The sequence below is a fragment of the Cryptomeria japonica genome, chromosome 2 (genome assembly GCF_030272615.1).
Source record: "Cryptomeria japonica chromosome 2, Sugi_1.0, whole genome shotgun sequence".
NCBI lineage: Eukaryota > Viridiplantae > Streptophyta > Pinopsida > Cupressales > Cupressaceae > Cryptomeria > Cryptomeria japonica.
Genome location: NC_081406.1, coordinates 5,992,699 through 6,015,923, shown reverse-complemented (window position 1 = coordinate 6,015,923; position 23,225 = coordinate 5,992,699). Strand labels below are relative to the sequence as shown.

The 23,225-nt window shown below is 34.0% G+C and overlaps 2 protein-coding genes across 3 annotated transcripts; both read left to right on the top strand.

Annotated features, from left to right (window-relative positions):
- The first annotated feature begins 541 nt into the window (after window positions 1–541).
- On the top strand, window positions 542–19,916 carry LOC131873728 (disease resistance protein ADR2-like). The gene is made up of 2 exons (XM_059216919.1): window positions 542–651; window positions 19,307–19,916. The coding sequence occupies exons 1-2, from the start codon at window positions 542–544 to the stop codon at window positions 19,914–19,916; spliced, it is 720 nt and encodes a 239-aa protein (XP_059072902.1).
- LOC131064843 (disease resistance protein RPV1-like) lies at window positions 18,733–22,743 on the top strand. 2 transcript variants are annotated; one of them, XM_059213656.1, is made up of 5 exons: window positions 18,733–19,062; window positions 19,307–20,403; window positions 20,558–20,851; window positions 20,937–21,812; window positions 22,139–22,743. In XM_059213656.1, the coding sequence occupies exons 2-4, from the start codon at window positions 20,050–20,052 to the stop codon at window positions 21,465–21,467; spliced, it is 1,179 nt and encodes a 392-aa protein (XP_059069639.1). In that variant the 5' UTR covers window positions 18,733–19,062; window positions 19,307–20,049; the 3' UTR covers window positions 21,468–21,812; window positions 22,139–22,743. The 2 variants fall into 2 exon arrangements, with proteins under 2 accessions (XP_059069639.1, XP_059069637.1); XM_059213654.1 differs by having other exon boundaries at window positions 18,733–19,213.
- The last annotated feature ends 482 nt before the right edge of the window (window positions 22,744–23,225 follow it).

Genomic DNA, 23,225 nt, shown 5'->3' with positions numbered 1-23,225 from the left:
CTTTGGACCACATATGACCCCTTATAACATCCTAGTGTACATATGACATTCTCCTTAGAATCACATATTATAGATTTAATAATTTTATAATCATATGCCCATTACAAAAATACAGTGACCTCTATTTTTTTGAGATATGGATTTCAATAACAAACAATGTCAAAAAATTTAGAGAAGTTACATTACATTTTGTAGATCAATGCCCATGTTTTAGTTTCAAACAAAAAAATTAATTTTGATATATACACAAATATTTATACGTTACAATAAAATATAGAACTAATTTTTTTTGTTATTGACTTATAAAAATTATATATATCATGTTCTTGAATTTTTTATGTATTCAAGATCTTTAAATACATATATATCTCTCTCTCTTTGAAATATTTGAATTTTTGATTATATATATATATCTGAAATATATGTTATCTCTCTCTCTCTGCAATTTAACTGATTTTAATTTTTAATGTTTTAAATTGAATGCACTTCATTTGTGTGTGTGCTTATGCATTTATTTTAACTTTATGACATACCTAAATAGATGGCGTCCAAGGACATACCTTCACAGGCTCTTGATCAGGATCCACCTGTGCAGGCTCCTGATCATGAGCCACATATTGATGATATAGATCCTCCACATCAAGATCCCCCGTTGCCCGACATTGCTACCATTTTCTAGTACAGTGATCGTGATCTGCATAGGTTGAGGGTTATATTAGATGACTCCCGTACTGATGGCATGTACAAGAGTACATGCACATCCATTTTTGATAGTTTGCAGACATTGAGGGACCACTTAGTTTCTCACACCTCATTCTCACCTGAGGTTATAGAGGATATTTATAGATAGTTGAGGAGTGAGGTGAGGGGTCCTGATTCTTTTGCTGATGTGGTGAGGGTGGTCTTGAAGGAGACCATCAAGGAGAGATGTTTTCCACAGTATCAAGAGAAGAGCAAGGTGAGAGGATATCAGGTCACGAGATGTATCGACCCACAGGTTGCACCATTGATTTACCCATGCTCCTTAGCTGCCCATGGTTATTATCCTAATAACAACCAGATACCATTATAATTTACACAATAAGTATTTGTTGAGGTTCATTGTCAGATGAAACCAAACTACCTTGATATTCCAGCATATTATAGACAGGGGAGGGGTTGGATTGCTGATAGAGATGCATATTGTAGGCATGATAGAGCTCCTCCTAGACACAGGGACCTTGTTGGCCAGAGATTTCCTGCAATGATCCCAACCTTGGCCCCCATAGTGGATCACGTTGTGATTGCTTCTCAAAGAGAAGCAATTGATAGGATTGGACAGATTGCATCAACAACAGCCACCATATCATCTGACAAGCAAGGCAGTTATATGATGAGCCGCCCATGTTCGAGATCATCCACAGATCATGCATCTTCTAGTCACGGGGTGGCTTTAGATTCAGATGAGAGTATATTATTGCTGGCATCCCCTCCCCAGATGAGGTAGTAGCTATAGTCAGAGGTAGTAGACATGTACAGATGTCGTAGTATTTAGCCGAGGACCTACTACATTCTTACCATTTTATTTCATCTCGACTTGGGATACCATTGGTTGATGTTAGAGAGGAGATTCTCAGAGACGGGTAGGTTACCACTGCATCGACACATACCCCAAGGCAGTCACAACATTCTCATCACTCTACGCATGCTTCGAGCACTGACCCACCTACAAATCACTTTGTTGCTGCAGAGGAGGAGATACGAGCTGATCAGGTCCATATCATAGATGAGGGATTGGATTCATTTGAGGAGGAGATATGAGCTGATCAGGTCAATATCACAGATGAGGGCTTGGATTCATTTGAGGAGCAACTACGAGGTTTGAGCCATATCGGGTTTATGGATATGCTACTACAGTCAGACACTTCATCCATAATGCCTAAAAATCTAGTTAGCCCCTTACACTCTTCAATCATACGTACAACCAGAGAGACATATGCAGGCACAAGTGATGTCACAGGACATGATCAGACTATAGAACCTACTCCTAATACATAGGTATGTACATACATGTGCGTTTAAATTTTTACAAGATATGTATACATGTTATAATGTACGATAAATCTATATATGGATCATTTAATAAATAATCTAGTTCTAAGTTAATTTGTATCATTTAAATTGATCCTGGACTAATCCTTAAATACACACACACACACACACACACATATATATAGTAGTTAGCTCATGTCACTCCTAGCTTTAACTTTGAGCGTGTGCGCAGGAGAGATTCTTTCGATGTTGTTAGTGGACATGTTAGTTATGGTTTTTTGTATATATGTACATGTATGTATACACATGCATTACAATTTATATTTTAATTTTAATTTAACTCTAGTCGGATTTGATGTACATGTGTCTAGAGAGATCTATATTTAATATTTAAATAAATTCTACTTCTGTAGGGGTCTATTGGACATCCAGACTCTCACCAGGACTCTCCCTGAGATGGTCACTCTGTTCGTGGCTGACATGATCCCTGTTGATTTGCTGGACTTTATAGCTCATTTGTTTATCTTTTTATAGACTTTCATATTATATATATTCATGTATGTATGAAGTTTAGACTAGATTATACTTTATACCTGGTTTGTGTTTGATCAGATTATATATTTCATGCATGTATGAATTTTAGACTAGATTATACTTTATATCTAGTTTGTGTTTGATCAGATTATATGTTTCATGCATGTATGAAGTTTAGACTAGATTATACTTTATACTTGGTTTGTGTTTGATCAGATTATATATTTCATGCATGTATGAAGTTTAGACTAGATTATACTTTATACAATTATTTTAACAACTTACAAATTACATGCATTTAGAATTAGATATGTACTATGTACATGCATTCAGAATTAGATATCTACTATATACATCCTAATCAACTGCATACATCTATAACATATTTTGATATTGTCCTTCTACTAAAACCAAACTCAGATGACAGTGAAGAGATTTGTCTTTTTTGAGGCAATTTTTCATTTACTAAAGATGTCAACATCACTCTTCTTGAAATGGTCTTATCTACTGTTCGAGATTTTTTTACCAATGTTCACCAAACCTTTCTTAACATTATCAACAATAGATTTTTGTAGCTGAGAAGTTTTCCTCTTTTGACTTGTTGTATCTATACCCAACAATTTCAGTGGATCTATTAAGTCTTGACAAGTAAGTACAATTAATAACAATTGAGCTTTTCCTAGTGTAGTATCAAGATTGTTGAAATGAGACATTATTTCTTTTGCACTTTTATTCATTGACCTCCTTTTAGTATGTCTAGGTTCTTCACTGAGACGTTTCAACTCATCCACATCCATTTCAAGTAAATGATCTAAATTTTTATAAGAAATATTTCTCTTCACTTGTTTAGCTAGATCCACAATATGCTCTTCCATACTAGTGGTAGAAAGTAAGGAGCCTAACCCCTCTCCTTCAACCTCCATTGGTTCAACTTGGACAAGCTCCTCCCTATGTTCATCAACTATATTGTGTTCTTCAATAGGTTCGTTTGCCTCGACTCCCACTTCAGAACTCCCTTCTTCTCGAGACCGTTCTGCACATAATTTAAGATGACAGAGAATATTTTGAATGCAATGAAATTCCAAGTTTAATTTGAAACCAAATTTTCAAGACATTTAGTAAGACATTTAAAATTATGTCATAACATGTGGACAATAATTTCATGTGTATTTAAGACCTATTGAATAATAGACCTCCTAATATCACATGTAATACTTATCCTAATATGATCTTCATAATATACCTATCTTAAGGGGACTCTTGAGTATAATGTGAAATGTTTTTGCATACGTGAAGTCATATAAATAGAACCTATTATGACATAATAGGTTCTAAATTTATGTCACATTTAAGACCTATAATCAATGTAATAAGTCCTAATATCACATAATAGGCCTTATTATTAATTAATACAACCACGTATGCAAAACAATTTCACATTAATATACTTGACTCCCCTTAAGACAGATATATTATGTGATATTAAAGGGCCTATCACATGAAATTAAGTACATGCCTTAAATATGATATAAGTTAGAACCTAAATTATGACATAATAGGTCTTATCTATTATAAATGGACTTAATTATATAGGAGAAAAAGTCAATTACACAACAAGCAAGTTAATGGAATTTGAAATTTGCAAATACACATATTATTTCAAATTAATTATGCTTTCCAATTAAAACGAGATTATTTTTAATCCTACTATTTCCAATTAATTTAATAAAAATAACATCATTTATAATTAATTAAGATAGAATTATTATATAAATTAAATTAATTAAATTAATATTTTTTAAATTAATTTTCATTAAAAATATTAGATAAAAAATATTGAACTAATTAACACGAACAAATAAACACTATTTTTGTACGTAATACATATAAAATTAAATAGAAATAAAAATAAAAATACATACTTGCACCATGATATCTTTGTCTTCTTTGTTCTGATATCTTAGTTTTGTTTTGGGAGAATAATTCCTTGAAGTCTTATTTTGCCTTCTCTTCTTGTTCCCCATGCTTTTAAAAAACCTTCAAATATCTTCAAATTATTGCCCTCAAAATAATTTTCAAATGTCTTCTTTCATCCAAAAATGTGAATTGTTTTAATCATTTGTGTGTTAAAAAATGAAAAAAATTATGTATATTTATACGACCCTACTTAAATGCACAATTTTTTTTTTTGAGTCGGCCAGGGTTCGAACGAATGCCGATAGTTAGAAAAGGTCAAACCTTCGTTCGAACTCGGTCGTTATGAAAAAGTGTGTGTCATAATTTAGCATGTGGGTTCGAGTGAAGGGGGGTCCACACGAACCCCTTATGGTTCGAGCGGACCCCCCTTCACGCAAACCCGTGTTCATTCGAACCCTCTTGTTAGAGGTTTCTCCCAAAAAAAATCAGAGTTCTGAGGAATTTTTGACTTCGGACCTTTGGTTCAAGACACAAATGAAATAATCTTGATAACCCAAAAATATTAGATGGTAGTACTTGGAGAAAGATTTCCAATGAGTATAATTTTACTGCATTGTGGATTTATTATGTTCTTGTTTTTTTAATTTTATGGAATATTGGTTTTTCACCGAACATGAACTTTTTTGTTCAATGCATTGGGAAAAATAGGAAACTAATTCAATTTTTTTTTGAAAAATATCTATACCCTAGGTATTGACGTCTTCTTTCTAACAAAAAAAATAAAATTGAATTTTGATATACATATAACAAGTTATGTGTTCAAACTTAAACCTATGTCTGAATTATGACTAGTCGAGACTTCAAAACTTAATATAATGAAAAATATTCAACATATCACTATCAAACCAAATACAAACCCTAGCTATTGATGTTACAAACCAAAATTCAAAATAATTGAGTTTTTATCATTTATAGAAAAACAATTATGCATTTCGGGAGGCACATCACTCTTACAAAATGTAGTTTGTTGTATAAAACTACTTTTCGAGGGAGATGGAAAAATTTAAAAAAACAACTTCAAAAAAATTTGAAAAAAATATATATAGAATCTACAGATAAAATGCTACAAATCACTAATTTACATCATCTTCAAATTTGTAATAGTTTAAAAGTTATAGTTCTCGGAAGTTGAAGATTATTTTAAAAACGTTCATCTTAGTGTCTAAAGTGGCAAAAAAGTGGGAACCATTATTGTGAGTTCACTCGGAAATAAGGTAGGCAAGGCGGTGAATAGAGAGTTCCATAAAAAATTTAGCATGACTACAAAACCAAAAAGCATGTTTTATAAATTCTAATTTTGCACAAAAAGGGCATTTGGGAAGAGGGTAAACAAATTAAAGGCGGTTACTAATCTATAATTAAGCATGAAGAAATTTCCATGCTAAGAGTTGAGATTGTGCATCAACTTTGGACTTCTAGATTTGGAAGCTAACCATATTATATTTGGACTGAAGAAAAAAGCAATGTTGGACATCTTATTGAGATGGTGATAGGAGGAAGGATTTGTTTGTAAATGATTCAAAGTTGGAATAAGAAGATTCCACAAGCATTAGGCCATCTCCAATCATTGAAAAAGTTTGCATGACAATCCAGGGATAACAAATTATGAAGTTTAGGAGCACCTTATTTTTTATTTTCAATAATTGGCTTCTTATCAAAGCTCAAAGGTGGAAGTGGATTTTAAGGATAGGCCATGTTTTGCATTGGTAAATGGAAGGGTCCCATAGATCCCCCAAAAATTGAACTTTTTCTAAAAAGGCATTTTCCTTTGAACCTTTAATAGGACAAAAGCGCAAAGCTGTGCACCCTTTGGGTTAACTGGTGCAGTTTGACCGAACTATTTTCTCCCCACGTAGTGCCCAATGGTGCGATTGTGGTGTCGGATAAAAGTACAAAGCTGTGTCACACTTTTATAAAAGAAATGGTCAATGCTGATTAATTTTTTTAAATTATATCAATAGAAAGTGAAATATATATATTAAATTTTGAAATAATGTAAACTAATAAAATTTATATTCTTTTGTCTATTTTATGTGTAATTTTAACAAAAATTTAAAAAATTATTTGAATGTAGTTTTTTAATAAAATAAACACTATAATTTAGTTGTTGATAAAATGTTGAAATCAAAGTTACACAAACTGCCAAACTTTATTTAGTAAATTTAACTATTTTTTTCTTCAATTTTTTTTTGTGTATATTGATAACTTGAAACTTTAGTGCATGGATATATTTTTTACTATTTATATAGATACATATTTTTCAATAAATTTGAAAAGTTGTGCTGAAATATAGCTCTTTCCAATTCCCACCACCTTTTTTCTTAATTATTTATCCAAATTAGAAAAGAATTGTATCATCTTGACATAAGTCAATTTTTTCTCAAAAATTTTAAATAAATTTTAGTGTTTTTTATTAACAAGATAATCAACCTTATATTTTAGTGTTGATGACCTATTTTCAATAAAAATAAAATATAAAAACTAATTTAAATATTAAAAGATATGTATTTTGGAAAATTCACTTATAGATCTATAAAAGGGTATTTTTACATTTAAAAAAAAATATTATTTATAAGAGTAGGAGTTGTTGAAATATCGAGTTTTTCTAATCTTTTTTTGTTTTGGTAATTAGACCCAAAGTGGTATAGAATATACATTTAGTAGATACTTCCAATTTGAAATGTTGTGGCCCATATATGACTTAGCTATAATGAATCTACATAGACCATATGTTTGACTAAAATTATTTTTTAGTTAAATTTACTTGTGTTGATAAGCTGGCTTAAAACGTGACACAATTTTGTGCTTTTACCCTGCCTAGATGGCGCCAAGAGTATAGACGAACTAGCCTATGTGTTAGGTGATGTGGCACTAAAATCACCATTTTATCTGCATTTTTGGAACTTTTCACTTCTTCTATGTTTTCTTCAGACAAAATATTTTTTTACAAAAATTAAAAAATATCCTTTTGTAGAGCTCGAAGTCAAGAATCTGGACATATAATTTTTTTTGTATTTTGATTTATTTTAATTATTTTTTAACTTTGTAAACATTGCAAGTAAGCTTTTAAAGTTCAAAAAGATGCTGATTTGAAATTTGAAAAAAATATTAAATGATATTAAAAAAAATTAAAAATATTTTTTACTATATGAAATAATCTTCTCCAAAAGGGTATATTTTTTTTATAATGATAAATTTAGTAGACAAAAGGTGACGCCGAATAAAAACTGCCAAATTCAGCTATGTTGGACTTAAAAATATTATTATAAAAAATATATATACGTTAAATTTTTTTTTTTTTTTAACACTGCATATATATGTCCTCTATTTGGAAAATAAAATCAGAGAAAAATAAGTTTGTTCTCATTTTTTTTTGGTGACGCTGACTAGAACCCTTGATTTTCAACAATAAAAAATCTGTCTTTGAATATATAATAATTTTTTTTTTAAATAACAAACATAAATTTCATTAATATTTCTACATTTAATCAATTTACATAATTTTGAAAATCAATTTAGAAATGTCACTTTTATGCGGTTGAAGTTAAACTTTTTTAGTTGTGCTGGCCACTTCCTTTATAAAAAGGCTACACACCATTGTGCTTTTACCCAATAGTACCTAATGGTTTGTCATTTTCTTGAACCAATTAGTTCCACCAGATAAAGGAACAAGGGAAACTTAGCCCATGGATTAAGAGACTAATCAAACCATATAAAATTTGTTGAAGTGATTTACCAAGCAATCCTGATAACAGTCCTGCAAAACAATCCATGTGAGGTATTTTGGATGTGAAATTTAGTCAATTTCTTCCAAGAAGCTTCACCATCCAAAGCTCTAATTATCCATTTAGTTATTAGACAAACTCCTTATGTGTACTAAATAATGATCACTAGTTCTCCCTTGTCCTTAGGTTGAATACAATGTTGTTAGGAAGTAACATGTAGTCCCTTTTTGTTTCTCAATTTGGCCCATATAAAATCCTAATAGGCTGGGTTAATTGTTTTTTGACATTATTAGAAGGTAGCCAACAATGTGTAGATATATAAACATGACTCGTAAGAAAGATTTTGTTTGTCACTTGGATGTGACCAACCATAGCTAGGACCCTATTAGTCCAATTCAAAAGTTTGGCCTTGAATTTTTTCATAAACTAGTTCCACATATCTTTGAGAAAATTTCCAACTCTGAAGGAGATGCATAAATATCTAGTGATTGTGTCTTGTTTATTTATTTCCATTCAATAGGAATACATGCTGGGCAGAAATGAGACATAATAAATTATGTCTTGTGCATAGCCAATTTGGATCTAGTTATGATAAAAAATAGGTCCAAGGTATCCATAGTATCAACCACCTCATCAACATTGTTTTGGATAAAAAGTAAATAGTCATTAACAAATTGTGCATGAGGGTAGACACATTATTAGGCAAGGAGATATCATGAATAAGTTGATTAGAATTCACATGATGGAGTAAATAGCTAAGAGCATCAACACTAAGGACATAAAAGAAAGGAGCTAGAGGACAACCTTGGTGAATAGATCTTTGAAAAGTGAATTGAGGAGAGAGGGAATCATTAACTGCTAATCTAGCATTAGCATCTATGAAAAACATTTTGATGTGATCACGAATTTTAGGGCCAAATCATAGTCATTGCAACATGTTAAGGATGAAAGGCCATCGAATGTGATCATAGGCTTTGCCAAAGTCCAGTTTGACAATACGAGCATCCTAGGTAGTTTGTTGGGCCTATTCAATTATTTCCTAGACTAACATAAGATTGTCAAGGATAAATCTTCCTCCTAAGAATCCTGTTTGTTGTAGTCACGCCGTCATTTGGATAATGGGTTTAATTATTTTGGCCAAAGATTTGGTTATAGTTTTGTAAGAGTTATTAAGCAAAGTAATGGATTGCCAACCAGTCATTAAATATTTATTATTATCTTTAAGAATGAGTTTAATAAAACCTTAATTAATGATTGATCCTAAAGTATTTCAACTCCTTTAAGATACACATAGTAGAAGTATCAACTAATGTAAGGCCACAAAGAATAATAGAATAAATGAGCATGTTATAAAGGGCCTCAATCACTTCCTTGGTTGGTCTCAAGAATTTGGAGAGCATCTTCATTGCGGGGCCTTGGGTCACATCAAAGAAAATGTGATCCTTTTAAGATACATAAGGTAGGTTCAACTAAAGTTCTCGCTCCACTTCCAATTCACATTTTTCATCCTTACTATTAGTAAAATAATTTTCTTTTTACTATAACACTGTCTTATCAAGTGAATTGTGTAAATTTTATCTTTTATGATATATAAAGTGATTTAGATGTGACATTTGTAAGAGTATAATTATATTACAATTTAACAGTTGAAATAAATGGTGAGTACCTCTGTACAATATCTACACTGTGTTGAGATGGACGTAGCTATTCTGGCTCCAAAACGGCTGTACTGTGTGCATAACATGCAAGTTAGTCGCATGTTTTACATTGTAGATTTGGCAAACAATAGCTTCGATAGACTAACATGTCAATAACATGATGTACGATTTGACATCTTTGGAACTAGAATAGCTGTGGTTGAAACACCTGAGAGACAATGTGTAAATCAGTTGTCACCGGAGGGAAAATCAATTGCGCCGACATAGGTGACCGTCAAAGTGAAACCTATACTCCCATTTGATTAAAAATAAGTAACCATCAGCATGTATTTGGCAAGTCATCTCTATTGAGAGTCAATGCCTAATGTCTAGAAGAGTCACCTCGTACAATTGGCTGTAGGCCAATCCAAGTGGACCATATGGGGAGGAAGACAATTATTTTGGATACTATGTAGTTGACAACGAGATTAGCTAGTGTGAAGGATATATCGTTTGTTGTCTTTCACTTGGATCATGAAGGGACGAATAGGCTATACTACAACATTGAAAGAAATCACAATTTACGTGCATGTGAAATTATCCACCTGGACATGGATTCGAGAAGTGAAGATGTGCTAGAGGTATGTGTGGTGAGCGTAGAGGGCCATTTTGACTTCAATTGGCTAAGGATGGGAGACAACCTAAGAGTGAGTGTGCGCTCTGATCATCAGGATTGGAAGGCGTGCTTCAAATTTTTTATGTATGATCCTCTTAATGTAATTTTACTTTGTATAGAAGAAAAACCTCCTCATACAATAACATTTGGCATGTAAAACTATATTAAGGACATCAAGCTTTCTTCAAGCACACATTTTGTCATTTCATTTAAATGTACAAATGTCAATAAGGTAGTCTAATTTTCAGAATAATTCAATTCAAATATAAATGTTATGCTAGTCTTAGAACATTTGAATTTGAGAAATTTTCATTTAGCACAGAATCCTATAAACCCATTTCATTGTTATTTTAAATTTTTTGGGAGAATGGAGATTAAACTTCTCAAATGCACCCTAACATTGTTTCCTCTTTCCTCATATTTAGATGATGTGCCTACGGGGATTTTGATAGAGCAAAATTGGTTGCAGCTGTCTAAATCTCTTGCGGTGAATGTGATGAGATCGTTAAAATTTCAAATGGAGATTTGAGGAAATTGAAGATGGCATTGGGATCTCTCAAGCAATATAGAGAAGTCATAAGCATGGGTTGCTTGCTCCCCATTCAAAATTTTAGCTCTATAATTGACATTTCTCACTGTTGAAGTCCATTTTTGTGGTGAACTGATGCTGCTTGAGTATGCAGCTCCATGCATTACCATTTTCTTTGCATCCACCGATCATGCAGCTGCAAGCTTGACTGTTTACCCTCCACCGTAATGCACCACCGTATGATCCAAGATCCACTGCCAAACACTGCCATGCAGCAAGCTAAATTTAGGAGGGTTGAATATAATTTTAGAATAGTTAATATGTTTTAGTTTAGCAAATACAGAAGTTTTTTTTTTCAATTAGCTCATTCGGTGATAAAGCTTAGTTTAGATTTTAGATTTTAATTGCCAGTTCTAATTCTGGCTAAACAATGCATGCTGAAGCATATGGTTTTGAAATTATAATTAATCCATTTTTTAGTCAATAATGCATGCTACGCATTCTCTCTTTTTGTTTGGTGCATGTCCTATATTTAGAGACTTTGATTTATATTTTTGGAGGTATAGAAAACTTTATATTTTAGACCTTTGTATTGTTTTATGGAAGTAGTAATAAAGAGAATTTGTGTGCAGTGATGAAAACAGGGGTGCTCTATTTTTATTCTGAAGTGTATTTGTTATAATTCTGCAATTTGTATATTGATGCAATTTGTTTCTCCTGTCATATTTATTCTTTTGTTTATCAACTGGCTAAAGGAGCAAGCACAGTTTTCAGATTCTACAAGTGGTATTAGAGCATGTAATATTGTTTTGGGTTAAAGATTTTATAGTTGGAATTTCACCAAAGTTAATCATGTTGAATTCTAACCAGATGCCCATTCCAAAATTTGATGGGAATGATTATGATTATTGGTGCATTAAGATGTTAACTTTTTTTATTGGAAAAGATTTGTGGGACATTATTGAAACAGGTTATGAGGAGCTAGCTAATTGGAATACCCTTACAACGATTGAAAGAACAACAAGAAATGAAGCAAGGAAGAAGAATGCTCAAGATTTTATTCACATTCAGATAGCTCTTGATAAGAGCTTATTTCCAAGAATATCAGGAGCAACAACTGCCAAAGATGCTTGGAAGACTCTAGAAGAAGCTTACCAGGGTAGTGATCAAGTTAAGGTGGTCAAGCTTCAGACATTGAAGCAAGAGTTAGAATATTTGAAGATGCAAGAAGCTGAAAGCATAAGTGACTATTGTGTCAGAGTCAAAGATGTGGTCAATAAAATGGCTACATTTGGGGAAATTGTAAGTAATGAAGTTTTGATAAAAAAAGGGTATTGAGATCTTTGACACCCAAATGGAATCATGTTGCCATAATCATAAAAGAAAGCAAGGATTTGACAAAACTATAGTTTGATCAATTGGTTGGATCCTTGATGCTCATAAAGAAAGATTGAAAGATTGTTTTGAAGGTGTAGAGAAAGCGTTTTCCTCTAAATTGTAAATCACAAAAATGAAGATGCAAACAACAGTAGTGCCAAAATCAATCAAGGCCAAGGTAAAGGACAAAGCCAAAATTCTTCAAGAGGTAGAGGCAGAGGTGGCTCAAGAGGAAGAGGTGGTTGTGGAGGAAGAGGTAGAGACAGATTTGATAAGAGAAATTCTCAATGTTACCATTGTAATATGTATAACCACTTTGAAAGAGAATGCAGATTGAAAGATGGTAAAAGTGCTATCCATGCTTAAGAAAGTAGTGAGAATCCTCCTTTTCACTTATTTTTATCTTATGCCAAGGGTGAAAATACTAGTAAAGATAATTGGTACTTAGATTCTGGATGCTCTAACCATATGACAGGGAATGAAAAGTTGTTTTCAACAAAGGATGGAAGTTTCAAATCCAAGATCCAGCTTGGTGATGATAAATCGTTGGAGGTTGCTGCCAAAGGAGCTACGGAGGTCCAAACAAAAGAAGGTATAAAGAGTATTCATGATATTTATTATACTCCACAATTGAAGCACAATTCATTAAGTGTTGGGCAACTATGTGAGAAAAACTATAAAGTAGTCTTTAAGAATAAGACATGTACTATATATGATAAGAATAAGAACAATATGGTGATCACTGTTGTGCCTATGACAAGAAATAGGATGTTCCCCTTGAGGTTTGGTGAACATAACAACAGTTTGGCAAATATGGCTTATGAGTATTCAAGTTGGCTATGGCATCTCAGGTATGGGCATTTAAATTTTCATGGTTTGAAGTTTCTAACCTCACATGCATTAGTTTCTGGTTTGCCCAAGGTAGAGGAGCATAAGGTTGTTTGTGAAGGATGTGCTAAAGGCAAGCATGCAAGGGAAAAGCATGGAGGTCCCATCACCCACTTCAACTTGTTTATTCAGAAATATGTGGTCCTATGAAGACTAAGAGTTTGGGTAAGTCATCATATTTCATCACTTTTATTGATGATTACTCACGAAATTGCTGGGTATATTTTTTGAAGGCCAAAGATGAAGCCCTGGATACATTTAAGAAGTTCAAAGCCCTCATAGAAAATGAGAAAGGGTGCAAGATCAAATGTTTGAGGACTGGCTGTGGAGGAGAATTTTGTTCAAAGGCTTTCTAGAGTTATTGTGATATGAATGGCATTAGGAGACAACTTACTACTACATACACACCTCAACAGAATGGAGTAGCTGAATGGAAGAATCGTACTGTGGTTGAAATGGCAAGGTGCATGTTACGAACCAAGGGATTGAGCAATTCTTATTGCGGAGACGCAGTTGCTACAACAGTTTACATACTCAATCGTAGCCCCACTAGTGCACTAGAAAAGATGACTCCTTATGAAGCTTGGTATGGAAAAAGGCCTAATGTTAATCATTTCAAAGTTTTTGGTTGTTTGAATTATATGCATGTACCTAATCAGAATAGACATAAGTTAGATGCAAAGAGCGAGTCATGTATTTTTATTGGGTATAGTGAGAAAAGAAAGGCTTATAGATTGTATAATCCCATCACTAATAAGCTTATTGTCTCAAGAGATGTAATTTTTGATGAAGGGGGAGTTTATGGTCATTTAAAAGGCCATGTTGAGAAGCAAAAATCTGTTTTGAATGATGATATAATTGCTGATATTGATCATGAGCAGCTAACTAATGTTTCTGTATCCAGTGGTTTAACTCCACCGAGCATCCTTTCATCAAGTTCTTCAGTACCAAGTTCAAGTCCAACTTCTTCTCCAAGTTCTATAAGGAAGGTAAGGAGATTGAGTGATATCTACCAGAGGAGTGCAAATCAAGTACATGAAGAAAACCCAATAGGTGAGAAAGTGAATTTTTCTTTATTAGCCAAGACTGAACTTGAACCATCATGTTTTAAAGATGCATGTACTAATGAGGTTTGGGTACAAGCCATGGAAGAAGAGATGGAGTCCATTCATAGGAATGACACTTGGGAGTTGACAAAACTTCTGCATGACAAGAAAATGATTGGCACCAAATGGGTCTGCAAGACCAAGTTTAACAATGATGGGAGTGTTGAAAGAAACAAGCCAAGATTAGTTGCGCAAGGCTTCACACATAAGTATGAAATTGATTATGAAGACATTTGCACTAGTAGCAAAACAAGAGACCATAAGAATGTTGATTTCATTAGCAGCTCAGAAGAAGTGGAGCATACATCATATGGATATGAAAAGTTCCTTCTTGAATGGGTACTTAAAAGAGGAAGTATATGTGGAGCAGCCACAAGGTTTTGAAGTGGATGGAAAAGAGCATCATGTCTACAGGTTGAAGAAGGCTTTGTATGGCCTCAAGCAAGCACCAAGAGCATGGTATGCCAGGATTGATGGATACTTTCAGGAGAATGGCTTCCAAAGAAGTAAGAGTGATCCTACCCTTTACTACAAACAAGAAGGTATTGATATTCTAATCATAAGTTTGTATGTTTATGATCTATTGTATATGGGTAGTAGTTCTAAGATGAAAGATGAATTCAAAGTTGCTAGGATGAATGAATTTGAGATGAAATATCTTGTTCTCATGAAATGTTTTCTAGGAATGGAGGTTTATCAAAGTAAGGATGATATTTTCATTTGTCAAACAAAGTATGCACAAGATATACTAAAGAAATTTGATATGAATGATTGTAACCCTGCCTCCACTCCAAGTGCTAATGGAATTGTGTTGTGTAGAGATGATGGTGCTGATTTAGTTGATGAGACAGCTTACAAAAGTATTGTGGGGAGCTTGATGTTTCTAACCCACACGAGGCCTGATATTGCCTATTCAATTTCACTTGTTTCAAGGTATATGACAAATCCATTAGAAATACATATGAAGGCAACCAAGAGAATTTTGAGGTATGTGAAAGGGACTTAAAATATTGGTATTCATTACTACTCTTCTGAAAAGTTCAATCTTGTTGGCTTTAGTGATTCAGATTGGGGAGGTAGTATGGATGACCGTAAGTCTACATCTGGGATTCGTTTCTCTTTTGGTTCTGGATTAATTACTTGGAGCTCAAAAAATCAAAGTATTGTTGCCCTCTCATCCACAGAAGCAGAGTATGTTGCAATTACCTCAGTAGGTACACAAGCTCTTTGGCTCAAAAATATTTTGGAAGAAATTGGAGAAAAGCAAATTCAACCTACAGTGATTTATTGTGACAATGTGATTGCCATCAAATTAGCAAAGAATCTGGTTCCTCATAGTATAACAAAGCATTTTGACATGAAATATCACTTCATTCGAGATTTGGTGCAGAAGAAGGACGTTGAATTGAAGCACATCAATACTCAAGATCAACTAGCAGATATCTTCACGAAGTCAGTTGCAAAGGCTTAGTTTTTTGCACTACGAGATAAGATTGTGAACCCTCTCAGTATCAAGGGGGAGTATGTGGTGAACTGATGCTGCTCAAGTATGCAACTCCATGCATTACCATTTTCTTTGCATCCACTGGTCATGCAGTTGGAAGCTTGGTTGTTTACCCTCCACAGTAATGCACCACCGCATGATCCAAGATCCACTACCAAATACTGCCATGCAGCAAGCTAAATTTAGGATGTTTGAATATAATTTTAGAATAGTTAATATTTTTTAGTTTAGTAAATAAAGCATGCTATGTATGCAAGTTTTTTTTTGAATTAGCTCATTCGGTGATAAAGTTTAGTTTAGATTTTAGATTTTAACTGCCAGGTCTAATTTTGGCTAAACAATGCATGTTGAAGCATATAATTTTGAAACTATAATTAGTCTGGTTTTTTTAGTCAATAATGCATGCTACACATGCTCTCTTTTTGTTTGGTGCATGTCCTATATTTAGAGACTTTGATTTATATTTTAGACCTTTGTATTGTTTTATACAAGCAGTAATAAAGAGAATTTGTGTGCAGTGATGAAAACAGGGGTGGTCTATTTTTATTCTGAAGTTTGTTTGTTATAATTCTGCAATTTGCATAATGCTGCTATTTATTTCTTGTCATATTTTTTTTTTCTTATCAGCTGGCTAAAGGAGCAGGGGCAGTTTTCAGATTCTACAATTTTCCCAACTTTCAAGAGTCGCTACTTGTTTCAAAATGAGAAAAACCAACATTAGTCTCCTTGTAACTACTACTTTGATCTATTCACAATGTTTTCTACATGAAGCAAGGCACGCTAATGAAAAACATACAATTTGTTATCAGTTGTTAACAAAATTTGAAGTGTCATTAGTTTTTTTAATAAGAATAGGCCGAGCGTTTGATGTTTACCTTCCTCTAAATATCCTAAATAACACATGTTTATCCATTGTGACCGGTTTTGTCATGTTCATTAAGAGTGTGAGTGTTTTTTTAATTGCTCGTCCCATCATGCCTGCAATGCTCCCTCACCACAAGGAACTTAATAATCAAGCCATTTATGGTGCAATTTTTCATTGCTTACCATCAGGGAATTTTTCTTCCATTATACTTTTGGTAGTAGTCTACAATGAAGTCTACATAGATTCGATCATGTGGTAATGAGTTATCATTGGGGTGATATTATACAAAGTATTTTGGTTAGTGGTTGAAGTATTCGATTGATTAGGGGCTTCTTGGTTGAGAGATGCAAACTATGAAAAGTTGTAGATTGTTGTAAGTGGCAAAGCTTCTATAATCGGATCTCCATGTAGCAAAGTTTCTTGTAATCCATTTTTTTTTATGCGACCAATAAAATTCTGTCTTGCAAGCTTTTATTGGTAAGGTTTTGAGTTGTGGGATAAAGCATTTGTGGCTTTTTAATTTTTAACTTATAATGAACTCTTTTTTTAAATTTGTTGTTATTGGTAGGGTTGTGATTTTATAGGTTTCATCATTTGTTGTGTTATTAGTTAATGATCATTTTATCATTTTATTTTTTTATTATAAATTATTCTTTAATATCAATTATTCAGCAATAGCCTATCATATTAGTGTTTAATCCTATTTGAGGGGAATGCCAAGGTTTATTATTAATAATTTCAATAGTCTGAACTAAATTATGATTAAATTTGTATGGTTTCATTGAATAACTATGGCTTATATTTTTTATCATTGAGTTTAATCAATTAGATGTTGAAGATGTTAATAATATATCCCAAAATTGATTATTATTTTTTGATAATTAAGAAGAGTTCAAGCATAAATATCACATGTTTTTAATTTTATCATTCAATTTATATATTTATTTATTTGATTTACATTTCATAATTTCTTATTATTCACATTATATGACTTTCTCTTTAAATGTGCAAAAAATTTTTTCACTTTAATTTGTTTTTCTTTTTTTGGTAGAATCTAACTCTAATGCATATATACTTGTCTACAAAAGGTCAACATTAACTACAAATAATACATATTAATGCTCAAAGAGATATAAAATACAATTAATTTATAAATTTAATTATTTCAAGATTGCTTGTGATTAACTATAGTTTTAGATGTGTTATTTTATGCACAAAAAAAGAAGATCTCATAATATGTAGCAAAATATTTATCGTTTACATGAATTTCAAACACATAGAAATACATAGATTACACTTCCTCCTCTACACTGACTATATTAATTTGTTGTAGAACCATTTAGGTGATGTTAAATGTCCTCAATTCTATGTTCAATGAAAATCAATATTCAAATTGTTGATGAGCATGACATTGAAGATTGGTACAATGACCTATGTCAAAACTCATCATATAATATTGTATCAAATGACATAAATGATGACACTCACATCAAGACACAATATCTAATATTTTATTAATAATTCTAAACTATTATTAATAATTGATGTCTTATTAATTTTTTAATAAAATATTTATAAATTAATTTTACAAGATAATCTATATAAATTACAATGCAGATAACCATTGCAACTTTTTTTTAATGTACAAATGTTGGTATTATTGACAATTATGAAAGAACATGCTGACATCAGTATATAAACCAACAATAATGTCAATATCTCGCTTAGTGCGCGACAAAGACTAAAGACAAAGTAATTTTGAGTGGTGGACACATTATTTCGCCTATCAATTCACATCTACGATTTGTCGTACATCATATTGCGCTTACGATAAGCATTTCGCCTATCAATTATTTTCTGCTCTTTCCAGGCGGGTTCCATATTCCTGAAAATGGGGAACTCTACTTATGTTTAGGCAAAAGCTGGAATAGAAACTTTTTGAATACATATAAACCAAGGCCGATTTTGGATTGAGCAATTATCGAGTGTCCTCTTTGAAAAAATTTGCAGGCTCAATATGTTCCCTGCTGCCGACACCTCCTTTCCATTTACTCATCTCAAAATATATGACGTTTATATAAGCTTTTGTGACCCTCATATCAGCCAAGATTTTGCTAGCCTACTGAACTATGCTCTTGAAGAGGAAGGCATTGTCACCTGGATAGAAGGAAAAATAATAGATGATATCCCTCCTTTTCAACGCATCCGAGAAAGTAGGATCTGTATACCTATTTTCTCCGACACATTTATCGAGTCACAATCGTTCTTGAATGAAGTGTGTTTTATGAATAAGTCGAGGGTCAAAATTTTTCCTCTGTTTTATCATGTTTCCAATATTAGTGGATGGTCTTGGGATCAATTTTCGTAGGCTACAGCAAATTCTACTTATATACATTTTTTCTCTCTCCTTAATCTATATATTGAAGTATTCATCAATATTAGTTCACGCTTTTGCAGGGACAGCGATTTGATTCAAGATGAAGTGAGGAAGGTAGTGAAATTCTTACAGTCAGCTAAGGTTCATTTAGATACTCCGAAATGCTTTGGTTTAGACTGGCGCGTGGAGCATGTCAGGAGATTGCTCAACTTAGCGGATCGTGAGAAGAAGATTGTGAAAGTGGGTATACATGGGATGCCCGGTATTGGTAAAACCACTCTGGCCAAGGTTGTTTGCAAAGAAGTCTTCTACAGTCAGTTTGAAATGCATTGTTTTGTACTTAATGTGGGAGAAAGATGTCAGCTGGAAAATGGGCTCGTAGAGCTGCAAATCTATATGCTCCAAGAGGTTTCCCGATTCATGCCCAAAGAAGATTCCCAAGTCGGAGTCGAAGTAGAACATATTGATCGAGGTAAATATCTGCTACAAGAGTGTCTCAGGGGTAAGAGAGTTCTTCTCCTCCTTGATGACATTCAAAGTGTCGAGCAGCTGGAAGCTCTTGGGGGAAATTTCACTGACTTCGGGGCAGGCAGTCGTTTGCTCATTACATCTCAGAATCAACAAATTCTAAAAGTGGCGAACGTTGATGGAATGTACAAGGTAAGGATTCAAATTCCACGCGTTCCCTAATTCCGGCTGTCCAGATGCAGAGCTACAAACCCCAAGCATCAATATTGTTAATACTTGTGATGGCCATCCTCTTGCACTCCAACATCTTGGTAAAACTCTGGTTGGTGAAGACGATAGAGATGTATGGAAAGACATGGCAGACAAGTTAAGGGATGAGCCTTATATACAAAAGAAACTCAGAGCCTCCTACGATACCCTGGATTCCTTTGAAAAGGAAATGTTTCTAGATGTTGCTTGTTTTCTTACAGGAAGGGAGAAAGAAATTGCTATGATCTTTTGGGCAGAGCTGAATCGGAGTGTTCATGCTTCTCTCAGACATCTCTTGCAAAAGTCTTTGGTCAACTTGGGTTCTAGTAACGACTTTCTGATGAATCGGTGCCTCCAAGATTTGGGAACTACTGTAGCAAGTGAAATTTCTACAGAGCCCCATAAACGCACAAGACTATTCGATGAGGACGATGTGCACCATATGTTACGCCGACACTGGGTATGGATTTTCTTCCTATCCTATTATTTTATTTTCATCTGTTTAACGTTGCATATGTTTCTCGTGGCTATTTTATGTTTATGTCTTACATGGTAGCTAGATTCCAGTTACTACGGAAGTAAGAATTATTTGTGTTTTTTTATATGGAATCAAGGAAAAGGCCAAAAAAGTTCATTATCTTCGCTACGAGCCCAAGGAAAGGAAGACAATGAAGGCAGACATGTTCAAGCAGCTGTACAACTTGAGGTTGCTCTGGCTTTCAAATGTTGAGATAAAGGGACACTTTGCTGAGGCAACCTGCTTCGATGAATTGATATGGCTAAGATTGACGAGATGTTCGTTAACACGGCTACCTCCAGGAATGAACCTGAACAAGCTTGTTATTCTGGAGGTAACCGATAGTCAGATAACTCAGCTTTGGGACGAAAAAACAGAAGAATATTCAAACGTAAGGCATACAAATATTTTTTTCGTTTTTAGTCATGTAAACAAAGTAAGGGTTTGGATTTATTCGTGTCATGATGTTTGAACAGATATGGCCGGAGAAACTTAAAGTGCTTATTTTGAGAGAATGCGGGTCCCTGGAAACACTTCCTGCTACAATAATCTATACCCAGTTGCAGATTCTGGACTTGCACAATTGCCATTCACTCAGAAGCCTGCCCAATAATTTGGCCAATAATGTGGGAAACTTCCACAGCTTAGTTTCTCTCAACATGAAAGGCTGTGGTGTTTCTTGTTTGCCTGGGGATTTCGGTATGCTTTCAAGTCTGGAAGAATTGGATCTATCTTGGTGTAAGAATTTATGCGACCTTCCTGCTAGTTTTGGCAATTTGACTCGGTTGGAAAAACTACAAATTCACCACAATTCAAATCTTAGAGAGCTACCGACCACCATTGGTGGCCTAGAAAGTTTGGCTTATCTGGATGCCGGCTACTGCCAACTGTGTGAAAATGGACTCCCAGCCGGACTATTCGAATTGTCTTCTTTAAGAATCATCAACTTTGAGCATAATAGATTTTGCAGTCTTCCCGGCAGCTTCCAAAAGTTGAGTGGACTTTAGGAACTGCATTTGGACGGGTGCAGCGAGCTTTCCGAACTGAGAGGGGTCCCACCATCACTGGAGATGCTGTATGCGCGTGACTGTATGCAATTGCAGAGCTTATGCTGCTTGTCAGGACTGACAAGTCTGTGTAGATTAGACGTAAGCAAGTCATGTCATCTAACTGGTCTGAATGGATTGGAATCTTTGCAAGGATTGACAACATTGAGATTGGTGGGATGTACAAAACTTTCAAGCGCAACACTTGGAAGCTGCTTGGGTGGTCTCAAGTCCTTGGAGAGCATCTTCATTGCGGGCCCCGGTGTCAGCTCAAAGCAGTTACTTTCCTTCTACGAGACTATCAAGGTAAGTTCAAAGAAAGTTCGCTCTGCCCTTCCCATTCACGTTTCTCGTCCTTTCTGTCATTAAAATAATTTGCGTAATTTCTAGGGCACCGTCTCAACTTGAAATTATAAAAGTATATTTGTCAATTTTATCATTTATAATTAGGTAACAGTTCAAATAGATGGTGAGGTACCTCTGTAAACCATCTGCACTGCAAAACAATGTGTAAACCAGCTCTCACCGGATGTAAAAACAATCGTGACGGCAAAAATGACCGTCAAACTGAAACCCTTACTCCCATCTGATTAAAGCGAAGTAGCTTCACCTAACCATCATGTATTTGGCAGGCCATCTCTTTCGAGAGTCAATGTCTAATGTCTAAAAGGCCATCTCTTTCGACTTGGCTGCCTGCCGAGCTGAATGGACGGAACGGGAAGGAAGACAATTGTTTTGAATTCTGTGCAGATGACCGGGAGATTAGCTACTGTGCAGGATATATTGTTTGTTGTCTTTCGCTTGGCCAAAATTTTGATATTCAAGGCACGAGCAGGCTGCGCTACAGCATTGAAAGGGATCATACACTACGTGCATGTGAAATGATACACCCGGACATGGATTCGACAAGTGAAGACGTGCTGGAAGTACGTGTTGTGAGAGTGGATGGCGATTTTGATTTTAATTGGCTGAGGATGGGAGACAAACTGAGATTGAGTGCAGGCTCTGATCATCAGAATTGGTAGGCGTGCTTCAAATTTTTGATGTATGGTCCTCTTAATGATCCTCCTCATGTAATATATCCCTCTGTCGTAGAAAAACCTCCTCGTACAATAACCTTTGGCATGTAAAACTATACAAGGACATCAATCTTGTGCCGAGGTAAGTCTTACTGTGCAGCCTTTTATTGACATTGAATGTTCAACTTTTAATTATAGCTTTAGCTGGGTTGAGCGCCGATTCGGATTTTTATCAATATCTTCATTACTTCTTTCCCTACCTGCGCTCATTCAACTTTTTAATCATAGTCCCATTTTCTAACATAAATGCTCGTTCTGAAAGGTTGAATAAACGATGAGATTCAATCTTAATAAGATGCTAGATTAACCATATCCCAATCGGTTTTTCAAATTTATAGGAATTTGGAAGGACATTTATGTTAGGGAAAGGATTCATTAGTTAAGCATGATTTTATAATTGTAATAACATTTGTTTGGTTTAATGTCTAATATTTTTGATAGTATAATACTAGTAATTGTGACTTTAAAGTTGTTAGTGTTGTTAGTAGGGGAGAGGAGTCAATAGTTGTGGGGACTCTTTGTGAGCATGTAGTGATTACATGGAATGTAGCTCTATTCTTTTTTAGCAATGCACATTAGCATGTCTAGTGAAGAAAGTCTACAAAATGACTTTTTGAAGATTTGACCAAAACCTAAGTAT

Coding starts and splice junctions, on each gene's coding strand:
- LOC131064843 (XM_059213656.1), top strand. CDS start 20,050: ATGGCAGACAAGTTAAGGGATGAGCCTTATATACAAAAGAAACTCAGA. Junction 20,404..20,557: donor ATATGTTACGCCGACACTGG/GTATGGATTTTC, acceptor TATGGAATCAAG/GAAAAGGCCAAAAAAGTTCA. Junction 20,852..20,936: donor AAACAGAAGAATATTCAAAC/GTAAGGCATACA, acceptor ATGTTTGAACAG/ATATGGCCGGAGAAACTTAA.
- LOC131873728 (XM_059216919.1), top strand. CDS start 542: ATGGCGTCCAAGGACATACCTTCACAGGCTCTTGATCAGGATCCACCT. Junction 652..19,306: donor CCTCCACATCAAGATCCCCC/GTTGCCCGACAT, acceptor ACGCTTTTGCAG/GGACAGCGATTTGATTCAAG.